Consider the following 12,353-nt stretch of genomic DNA (forward strand, 5'->3'; position numbering starts at 1 on the left):
TAGACTTACAGAGAAAACAATCCTTTTGACACTTTTAACTGTTCTCCATTTTTAAATGCCTGTTTGCTACATACAGTTTTAGCTTATTTTTCTAGTATGGCTGGCAACCGAAGAAGCAATAATAAATTATTAAACTGAAATCATTAACTGACTGTTCACAGCAGACACTGTACTCTGCTAATTGTATGCTTGTAGGTAGCACAGAGGGAGGCTGTTTCAGAATTCTTCTTTAATTAAAATTACATAGAATTACAAAGCACCAACTGTGAACAGTAATGAAATCTTGGTAGAACCGTTCTGTTCACCTGGAAAACAATACAGTCACACATTGAGAAGACTTGCCACATTTTATATCTAATAACAGAATGAAGTGGACTTTGTTGGGAAACAGTGAAAATATGACAATGCATCTTAGGAGTTATTTTGAGTGGTATCTATTTTTCTTTGAAAATTAGACTTGAAAGAATTACTGACAGTTTGGGCTGATTCTAATTTCCAATTTGTCTTTCCAAATTTCTCAAAGATTTCAGCCTTGTTTAAGAACTTAATATACCAAGCAGTTCTTTTCTAGAAAGTTACATAAAATTCTAACAATGTCTTCTGAACACTATTTCTTTTTGCTTGAAGTAATCCTGAAGCTAATGATATAGGGGTACTAATTATCAAAATAAGTAAAATTCTTGCATATAACACCCCTTAAAATTGCTATTAAAGTTTAGAAAGATGTCATATTTCTATTATAGGATAATTGGAGTTCTATGATAGTGTTTTATCACAGAGGTCAATCCTAGACTTAATTTTTTTCATAGTATACAGATCTTTTTGATGTAAATATAAATAGTAGATAGCTTAAATATAATATATGAAATAAATAGGAGTAGTTTAAATTGCATCTATATTTACACTGATTTGAAAAAAAACCAGAATCTTATAAACTAATATATAGCCTACTGTTGAATATCATCTGCTAATGCCATCACTTTAAAAAAAATTAGGAACCATTATGTCTTTAGTGCAAACGTATTAGACATACTTCAGTAATTTATGATGAATTTATTTATTTATTTTTTTTATGATGAATTTATTAGAGCTAAGTCATTCCTTTAAATTTTGTCTCATATTTTTTTCTCTATAAATAAGGTGGATTTCACCTAAGATATATGACTTTGCCTAAGCAGCTGCTACAGACTTACTAAAGTTAAAACCACTCTCAGAGACTAAAACACTAGTTCAGCTACAGTAAAAACAGAAATGTTCATAAAGCATGCTGATATTTTCTATTATGTGTATTTTTTTAGATTTTATCAAGGATCTAGGTCATTGAAAAGAGTGTGATGGTAATAGGGAAATACTGATGGTTTTGGAAACACTGATGGTTATTGTCCTTCTAAATATTTTAGGCTAAGAATGTAAGTTTTTCAAGTTAAAAAAGTGATAGATTTGGGAACTGGGTAGCTGTCTCTATTTTAAATTTTAATAACTGCTTTATCTTTCTTTCTGATAAACCAAAATTTTAAGCCAAGGTAGCAAGTGTCAATAGATCTAGACTAATTAATGGGGATTTATTTGTGCCTGACAACAAGGGTTTAGAAATCACAATTCCTTTTAATGGTCCTAATGAATAATTATTAGTCACATAAGTCCTTAAATACATTTACTGATTTCCATTTCTTAAAAAACACATTAAGTTAAACATTTCTCTGATATATTTCAGGATATTTCAAGATATTTTTGCATCTCGCTTTTCTAATTCTACCAAACTCAGGTGACAACCTCCTTACAAACTAGCAAAAGAATATAGGAGTGTTGGCTAAATATAATCTTAAGTCAAAAAACATACAAAAATCTATAAGAGCAATTTTTTAAAAGTTCTATTTAGAATATAAAGTTGCATTTGGGTATTGAAATATTAATATCAAGATATTCTCAGCACAATTTTAAAAATTAAAATATCTCTTAAATTCCCAAAATAAATTGGTAGAAATCTAGGGTGTTGCTTTGACCCATATTTATCACTTCAGATTAGTCTTTTTGAAACTATGGAAATAGCCTATGAAATATGTAGGTTTTTTTTGGTTATTATAAAAAATGAAAAGTGATACAATTGTGTTTGGCCTAAAGATGGCAAAAGAATAACAGTAGGGACATAAAGGAGAATTAGAAATATTGAATACTGCTCCACTAAGAAGCCTTGGGTGAGTTTAAGTGAATGGTGGGCACCCCAGTCAATGCCTCTGGTAGCCTCTGAATGCAGTGGCTGAGATAGGGACCTTGAAACTGAGAAAAGGATTGGAGTTATCAGGGAATAACGGAGAATAAGTAACTTGATTTTTGACTAAACTAAAAAGAGCAATTTACCAAGTAGCTTATATGTGTTGTTTTATGTCTAGGAGCGATATCGATTCATAATTTGGAACAAATTAAATATGAAAATTGGCTTTGGTTTTTATTCATGCTCATGTCTACAACAGAGTTATAAAAGGAATTGAAGTTGTTCAGACCTTTCTACAAAGGTTTTTTTTTTTTTTTTTAATCCTGAAAGAATATTTGAATTTATCTTCCTTCTCTTTGCTGTTTAAACAATTATCCAAAAGGACAGCCCAGAGGAATGAACTCGACTTGAATTGATTGCTCTTATATTCTACACTTCTGAGCATTTAAAAATATTTATTGATTTGATAACTCTTGTGACTGACTGGCTTAGTACTTAACCTGAATACTACCTGCCAATTTAAACACAGGTTTAGTACATTTTTAATGGCTATTTAAAAATCTTAAATGTGCTTCTAAATGAGTCTGTAAAATGGATTCACATTTATAGGGCTTAGCTCACTATGGTGGCTCAGAGGTATCTTTTGTAAACATGTAAATGTCTTACTTGATGCTATTTATCAAAAGAAAAAACTACATTAAATCTGCGATCAAAATATTTTTTAAATAGGAAAATTATGTATACTAACTTTGTGAGTACTTTCAGAAAATTTAGAGTTTGCAAAGCTACACACTATGAAGTCCTTCATATTTAAGTATTATTTAGATAACAAATACCTAGTAGTTATGGATTTTCAGAGGGCTCAGCAAATCTCAAAGCCCCTGAGAAGAAGCAGCCTTCTTAGGGCTGTGAGAACAAAGTCAATAAATGTCTTGAATGTTTGAAAACTTCTGATTTTTCCAACAATTATTTTTTGAAAAACACAATTAACATTTTGATATTATACATTTATTTTTTAACTATTTAGCATTCAAAATGATAACTCGGACAGCTACAATGATTTATTTCAAATATTAATGACTGCTTTGCATTTAAACTTTAATTTTCTGTTGGGGTTCATGGTAAATATATTTTTAATCAGAGGTCATAAATTTTACTTAATCAAAATAATTCTTAAATGTTATAAAAATATTAACGATATAACTTTTAAGCTTTCAATACTTCACCTCTATAATTTTCTACAGTGAAGTCGTTAATTAAATATATATCTCAATGAAAATAATTCAAGTTGTTTTGTAAGGATATATTCATTCATAGTTGTAACTAATATAACTAACATTTCTGCTGACCAGCTTGTAGATTATTTTATTTTGGAAAACCATTCTTACCATATTATTGATATCTTTTTGAGACTTAATTTCTAGGGTGCTGGGAGTTAGTTTTAAACCAGGGATAACATTACTTATCAGAAAATGATAACATTTTCTGAAATGATAACATTAGTCATTTATCTAAGAATCATAACTAGGGTAGCATTAAAAAGACAAGTCCTAATTGGAACCAAGGTGAACTGAAAATATCAGAGGGCCCCTCTGGATACTCCACCTAACACCAGGTAAAGATACACAAAGGAATGAGAAATGTCGAATCAATCTAGCAAATACTTACATGTACAGAATATATCAGAATTGTATGTTATAAGAAAATTAGAAAGAGAAAACAATTTTGATATTAGTGAAGTAGGGAATATTTTATTGCTTACAGCGGCAATATTTCGAAAATTAGAACACTTCCACTTTCCCGTCTAGAAATGATGTACCTTTGAAATGAAAGGATATCCATCAAATCTTCCCAGAGTACTGAAGTAATTGCACAGTGTTTACCATAGTTATCTAAATAGATAGGATGTCTTTCTTATCTACACAATTGCATTTATTTATATAATATTTAAGCAAATCAATAGAAAACATTTTTTGTCATATAATTTATATTGCTCAAGAAACACTTTATATCAGCTTTTAGTTATCTTTCATTTTATTGGGTATGGGGTTCTTTTTAAACAAATACCAAAGGTTAAAAGGAAACACATTTTGATATTGGGTAAAATATTTACATAGATTAGAAAACATGCAGAATGGGTACAGAGAGACTACAGGGGGAGATTGTTAGTTCAAAGAATATGGACAAATTTCAGTCAAAACATGGGATGAAACATATCAAAAGTCAGTTCAAGAAAACAAAAAAAAATGCCCCTCTTTCTAAAACAGTTTAATGGTTGGCATCAAAATGTAAAACTTAACATTCATTTCTTTTAAAAAATTAAAAATGTATATTTATGTGTAACAACAAGCAAGAAGACAAAACACATCAAAAACGGGAATTAAAAACAACTCTTCAAAAAAAGACAAGAAGTAAAAAAATAGAAAGGGGTGGAAAAAGTGATTGAGGCCCTTGTCATGCAAATAGATTTGGTGGAAAAAAAATACCTTCATCTTCAGCACCGTCATTATCACCTAAATCATCTGTCTGTTTCTTTGTAAGGGGACCTAGGATTGAGAACGGAGAAATAGAGGGAAAAAAAAAGACAATTCAAGAATAAACAAGACTGAGGGGAAAAAAAAAATCAATGTAAATACTAAAATTTTCAAGGGTATTTCCAAAAAGAGCGGGGAAGTGATTAAGTCAAAGTTGATTATCTACTTTGTTTAAGAAAAAAAAAGAATCCCTTTCCCCAAAATATCATATAGAAGATTCGGTTTGTGAATATATCCAGCATAAAAAAAATACATTATGGTTTGAAACTCAAGTCATAAGCAAAGGAAATGATTTTTCTTTTTTAATATCCACTGCATACAAAAAAGTAAACAGTTTTAGCTGAAAGAACTTAATTTATTCAGTGTCTTTTCTAATTTGAATTGGTGACAACAATAAAGAAAGTAGGCCAAACTCATCTTTAATTTGGGACAATATAATAACATTAGAGAAAACAGAAATATGAACACTTTTAGGGTGTTTTTTTCTTTTTTCTCCTAAATTTTTTGTAAGAGCATTAACACTTGGATTTTACACATTTTTATATCATACATTTATCAAAACTGTGACTTTTTAAAATTACTTGTCATTAAACAAATATTTCCCCATGTGTTTTAATTAAATTAAGACATTTGCAACCTGCACAAAAGTATGAACAGATAATCTCATCACTCTGTAGAGCAAAGGTACCATCAATAGAAGTCAGTGTTTACTTATTAAGTTAGTTACAGAGTCAGGGCTTACATTTCATAAGCAATTTAGTAATATAGCAGAATTATGCCCTCAAGCAATTTCATGTCCAGTATAGTTATTTATAAAGGAATCATGTTTTAGGATAATAATTGTATTAAAACACTGTGAATGTCTAATAAATGTTTTATTATACTTAACCATGCTAATTTGCTAAAATAAAGGAGCACACCAAAGGGGAAGTCAAAGGCCATTTGAAAGTAATTTTAAGTGTCACATAATAGACATATTCCGCACACACAAAAAGCAAGTGAAGCCCCACATTTCTTTTCATTTCTGCAACCATTTAATTTGTAAGACATTTCATAATCCTCATGCAAAAAGCAATCATTACAAACACAGGACACTCAAGTTAAAAGACAGCCAAACACAGCAGTAAGCAAGAGAATTTTGTCATGCATAAAATAACAATCATAGAAAACGGAAGGGGGAAAAAAGACCGAAAGTCATGTATTGATTTCAATAATATAAATAGAAAAGAAGCAGGCATTAACTGTAAGCATATTTCTTAGGGAAGGATTATTAAACATTTCAAGAAAGACTTCTGAGTCTTTTCAGCGATTACTGTGCATTATGTTTGTAATTCAAACTATACCTATTATCAGAACCCTCAAAGAATGAAAAACACCATCCCAGAAAATGGAAAGGAGAAAAAAAAAAGACATAGTCCAGTTATGTTTCATCAGCTCAGAGAAACAGCCTTGAAAGATAGTAGTAACTGGCAAAGATCAAAATATTGGAAATGGAGAAATTAACGATGTCACTGAAGGGATCCGTTGACTACTCAATTGAAAGGGCATCATTTCAAGGTCATTCCAAATATAGACAGAGGAGCTATACACAATAAATTGAATGATACACTTTTACAGTCACTCTTGCAAGCAATCATTCCCCTAAGAGAAAACCTAGATGAAAACAAGCCTATGTTAATTGGAACTCAGTCACAAGTTCACAGAGATCTACATTTCTTTAATATGACCCTGCTTGGTGCAAAAAATACCCTCAGTGTTACTGGATATCCATGCAACAATGTTGCTACATTTCTGAAAAATAGAGGTAGTTTTTATTTGAATTAAAAAAAAATCACTGTATCAAAAACTATATTTGAAATATTTCCAGTTTTAAAATATCATGCAAAATATTAGGCTTAGAAAATTATGTTTTCAAGCTTTTTATTTTTCTTTAACTACTGTAGGCAGTAAATGAACAGACTTTAACACATATGATTTCTTGCATTTCTATTTTCAAAGTTGCTATATGGAAGTTATAGTTTGATTTACTGGTTAGCAACACAGATTTAAATGCAGTGGTGGTTATTTATTGCTGCCCAAACCACTATCTACTTTCCGGTTTTAGTTAGATTACTTAATTTGCTGAATTCTTGGCTCCATTAAGAAACTGCTAGCGTTAAGTTCAAAACATGTTTTTTGCTGAGTCATCAGTTCACTAACTTTTGGAGACAGATGTAAAACCCAGGACAATTAAGTCACTCCTGTCACTTTGTTCAGGCCTCTTTTGAACAATTCAGATGAAGTGTCTTTCTTTCCTGTCCTAGGGTACCCAGGCAATTTACAGGACTTCTTGATGAAATCATTCAGGTTCTACAGTCACGTAGGCAATAGTTTTACATACTTTGCACACACACACACAGAATTGCTGGTTCTTGGGGCTCCTGGGTGGCACTGCTGGTCAAGCACCCACTCGGGGTTTCTGCTCAGGTCCTGATCTCAGGGTCGGGAGACAGAGCCCTGACCTGGGCTCTGCTCTCAGCCTGGAGTGTATTTAAGACTCTTTATTCCTTTTCCTTCTTTTCTGACCCTTCCTACCTCAAATAAATTTTAAAAAGAAGAATTGCTGGTTCTTGGGTCTGCACAAGATGTAATAGTAAGAGAATTTCTTATTAAAACATGATCTGCTTCTTGTTTGCAGGTGGGACACAGATCTCAGTTGCTATTTGACTCTGGGTCTGCATAAGTAGGGAAGCCATGGAAACGATACTGCATATACAATGAGGCAACTCTTCCGTGGATAGAATGGTTGAATCACCCTTTATGCTACATTATTTATGATCACTTTTCCTACTCAGGAAGCTGCATGCCTCTTAACTTTTGTGGGATAATAATCACAGACATGCCCAGTATGGAACAACTCTACTGTAGTAAATCTGGAAAGTTAAAAACAGATATAGATATTCAGCATCATAAATAGATGGGGACATCATTATCTTAGAGAAAGATTAAGTCAAATTCTCCCAACAAAAGAATTTCACTTACTGAATACTAAATAAAATCTCATTATTGTATGATATTAAATTGTTCCCACAGTATGGGTTCTAGCAGTATTTTCATAATTCCTGCATCACTGGGCTGGGTTTTCTTAACATCGAGAGTTGTTTACACATCTGATTTTTTTGAAGTTTCCCCGGGAAGAAGAGGGCTGATAACAGTTTTTGGCAAAAATGGTTAGAAAAAGAAAACAAGCCCACCAGATTTCCTTTATCTCATGTGCCTAAAGGCACAGGGAACAAATATCTGAGAGTGTCCAGCCTTGCAAATTGAAAATCTCAACATTGGTTTCTCTAAGGAAGCTTCCAATAGAGTAAACATATGTTTACGGTTCACAGAAACCGGTGCCTACATGATCTCAAGGTTCCTTATTCCCAGGCTGGAAGGAAAACAACCATTGCTTTGAGCTTCCTTCTTTCTAGGAGACGAGCAACTCCAGGTCATTATTAATTTATTCTAAACTGACATAATTTGATATAGTTACTGATGTTAAATTTTTTTTAATTGAAGGAAAATATAGTAAGAAGTGACTGTCATTAATTTCCTTATGAAAATTAGACAATTACATTTTAGAGACCATGTATTTCCTATAAACTGATTAACATTATTTCCCCAAAGGGTAAATAAAATCATGTATCCTTCAACAAAAATACACAGTCACGATCATTAACAACATTCCAACCATAGCTTATGCTTCTTTTAAACTACAAACAGTGCATTTTCAATACTAGCAGTTTAAATGGGTATCTTAAAGCACCAAAATATAAAGTGAATGGGTCCTCTAAAACCTGGAGAAGTGATTTATTTTACCTTGAAACTCTATAGGATCTGTCCTCCTTGAGGAATGCACACATAACTCTCATTAGAGTTAATAGGAAAGTGGACCTCATGTCATTTTGAAAGGGAGTGAGAGTAATTACTATATTTTATATCTCCTATAGGCAATAAATAGATTCAGTGGGGGAACAGCAGGACTAGGAAGGTAAAGGGAATTCCTAATCATGAAGGTAAAGGGAACTCCTAACCATGAACTTGAACTCATTTAAATCCCAAAGAGTTTCTTTGCCTTTAACATAAGCATAATTTGAAATGTTGGCCTTTACAAAGGACTTATGATGCAGTCTTATATTTTAGGATCTGACCACAGTGCCTTTTATTTTTTTAAAAAAACGAATAAAATAATCAGCATTTCTCTCTAGTTAACCGGAGAATAATTATGAGGCCTCGAAATAATTACTATCCACCCATATTAATGCCGCTTTTTATCATTCTCTTTGATGAAGGGCTAATATACTTTAGGTCTCAAATACATTAGAACTGATTATAAATTCCTTCATTATGGGTTCAATTCAGCAGAAATTATCTGTACTTTGTGTCACACATATCTGCAAAAGGCAAGCAGGTTGAGGGTATTATTAGCTCCTGACTTAGGAAGCTGGCCATGAGAAATGTGTCCTTCTTAGGAGAACAAGTCTTTGAAAATTTTAGGATTATTTAGAGCTCCAGGCTCCTGTGAGTTCCATTGTGATACGTGAAGAGCCCTGGCTAATGACCTTGCTCTATTCTTTCCCCACCAGACTTGGAGGTAAACTGACTCCATGGAATTCCTACGGCTATTTCCACAGAATGGGAAAATTTAAGGATGTTGCCATTGGAGGCCATTTAAATCTTTTCAGGAATATTCTTAGTCTTTAAGAAACTAGAATCAATAATGTAAGAATCTAATTATGTCTACTCTGGGTGGAAGACAATGCCAGAATTCAGGACATTGACAATAAAGATAGTAGTGTGTTACTGTATTTGATTTTTTCCAAATTGATAAACATTAAAATACAATGACTCAAAGAAATCAGTTATCACAACAGTTGGAGTTGTTGAAAAGGTAGTAAATTTTACCTATTGAAATTTGGTGAATTTTATATAACTACAATACACAACTCTTGAGAATACGGAAATGAGTGAAAGCGACTGATTCAGAGTAATACTCATTAATTTGATATTACTATATTAACTAAAGATTATCACACTTTTCAAACCATTGATTGTATGAATAAAGAAATCATAGCTGAAAATAATTTTCTTAATACTTTTTCTATTGAAAGATGGCATTCTTGTGCAATGTCACAAATATGCATTTTGAGAAAATGAAAATATAATGCAAACAGCTGTGATGAAATATTGGAAGCAAACTTAGAGAGAATTCATAGCTTTTAAAGAATCTCTATCTGTGTGAATTTTGGTGGCTCTACTTTGCCATGCATGATGTTTGAGTATCTTTTAGGAGAGCTACCTGTTGAGGCTAGTGGTTCAAATGCTGTAGAAAGGACCAGGTTCCAAGGGTATAAAAGCAGCAGACATGCTCTGTGTTTATTTTTGTGTTAGAAGAAAACACCTACGTGAACAAAAAACAGATTCAGTTCTTCAGAGGCAGAGCACGCTTAAAACATGACTTTTAGGGAAAAGAAAATTTGATGTTAAGGTCAAGAAAAAAGGAAAGAGAAATCTTGGATCCAATACATTGAGAAGAGCTCATTCATATTAATAAGAAAAACAAGTTGTTTTTTCAAAAAATTATCTTTATTACAATACTTTGAAGTCAAAAGCAATCCTGTCTAGAACAAAAGTGATAGGAACTGGGAAAATATTTTTAAGTAGATAAAAAGTAAGTAAAATAGGCTAACTCTTAATCTGAGCATCACTAAATTTGCACAAGCTCATTATTTTTTTAACACTACATTTGTTTGATTTTTTTTTTAAATGCACATGCAGTATTTTATAGCATGAAGAATGTCAGAATAATGCTCCCTTCTCATTTGGAGCAAGGTAGCTGTATGTTGTATAAATCCTGTTGCACACTGTGAAGTCATAGTCTCCACTGACCTGCCTTTCCACACATTATCCAGAGATGTGCCTGCGTATGGTGGGGACACAAGTACCACCAGATGCCCAGAGCTCTTTCAGTAGGGCTTGAGGACTGAGATGGCACCAAGAGTCCAAATTCCTTGGCGTGGCTGCCAGGATTTAGTCGTCCAGCTTTTCCAAATATATATTATTCCAGATCCCCAGTGTACATGGTGAGCAACACAAGCAAGACCTTAGCCCTCATGAAAATTAATCTCGTCAGATAAAGAGCCATTAAGTAAATAATCACACACAAAAACACATATTTACAGATGGTGTTAAGAAAAAAGTCTTGGTGTTCTGAGAGATTGTGCAAGGTGACCTAGCTGAACCTAGGAGATCTTCATTGAGCAAGTGCAATATAGTCTGAGGCCTGAAGCATAGCTCCATTCTAAGCAAGCAAAGACGCTGGGAATGGGCAGGTAGGGTGGAAAGAAGATTCCAGCAAGAAAGGCCCTAAAGTTAGAGGGAGCCTGGAGGTCAGTGAGACTGACAAAGGGAAACAGAGAGTAACAGGAGATGAGACTGAGGTGCAGCAGCTCTAGCCTGCGGATTTTTGTCTTAACCCTAAAATCAATAAGAAGGCCTTTAAAGGGTTTGTGCACACACTGAAAAATTCTTCCCTATATGAATCTTAAAGAGAAAATCAGAAATGGGTGAAGTCACTCCAAATCACAGGGCAGAGAATATTTTACACAGAAGCCTGTGTTATATTCTTATCAGATGAAAATAATTTCATTAAAAGAAATTAGATGATGGAAAAAGAGTCTATAACTCTTCTCTATTCCCTGTTTGCAAATAAGATGAATATCACCAAAAAGAGAAATCTAAGACTCCAGCATACCTAAAATTTTATGAATATCTTAAAGTTTTTTATTAAGCACATATTTAAAGTTATATTTATTTTGCTTAAAAATTAACAAAATGAGAATTAACATATCTTAAGTACTCTTATTTCAGACAAAGTTAGATATTCTGTAAATGATTTTTACTTGGATATCAGCCCCCTTCTCAGCATAAATGGAATGGCTACCAGGTCTACTTCAAGGTGAGTTTTACCTCCCCTATAGGTTTTACTTCCAGAATTATAACTTCCCTCTGCTTCTCCAATTTTATTCCTGTCATGTTCTTCCAAAACTCTCTATTATTGGCCTTGTCTGTGGCCATCATTATCACATGCCTGGATTATTGCACTAAGCCCATAGTTATTGCTCCCACTGTCATCTAGACTCTAGACTGTCTCCCAAGCCATTTTGTATGCCATAGGTTTTTAAAGTTGCAGATAATAATAGTGGCAAACCCAAAAAGAAAAAGATTTAATCACCATCAGCTAAAATGTACACACATTCAACTCCTTCTAAGACTAAAATTGCAAGCGTTCCAAGGGAACAGGAACTCAAGAGCGTATACAAAAAACTTGTACTGTGAATTTTAAAATAGCTATAACAAGACAGATGAAAACTAAATATAGTTTAACACTCATTTTGATGTTTTAGAAATTCATGAGCAAAAAAAAGATTTTTTTATTCAAAATGGAAACAAGTCATTTCAATTTTTTTTTAAAAAATGCAGTTTAGATTAGCGTTCATTAAACACCATTTCCATTGTTTCATTACTTTAAAATTTTATACTGTTTCTTTATTATTTTAGGCTAAATGCCCCAGAGTGAACCA

The 12,353-nt window shown here is 32.6% G+C and overlaps 1 protein-coding gene across 4 annotated transcripts in view; it reads right to left on the minus strand.

The window, feature by feature from the left end:
* The window catches only part of NLGN1 (neuroligin 1), a 651,016-nt gene that overhangs the window by 431,127 nt on the left and 207,536 nt on the right, over positions 1-12,353 (minus strand). For 2 of the 4 annotated variants that reach the window (XM_041731465.1, XM_041731464.1), the window contains exon 3: positions 4,699-4,758. The exons of the other annotated variants lie outside the window; for them this stretch is intronic. In XM_041731465.1, the coding sequence (XP_041587399.1) occupies positions 4,699-4,758 (60 nt within the window). The remainder of the gene's footprint in view (positions 1-4,698; positions 4,759-12,353) is intronic. 4 annotated transcript variants of the gene reach the window in all.

Source organism: Vulpes lagopus, chromosome 17, assembly GCF_018345385.1.
Source record: "Vulpes lagopus strain Blue_001 chromosome 17, ASM1834538v1, whole genome shotgun sequence".
In the NCBI taxonomy this organism is placed as follows: Eukaryota; Metazoa; Chordata; class Mammalia; order Carnivora; family Canidae; genus Vulpes; species Vulpes lagopus.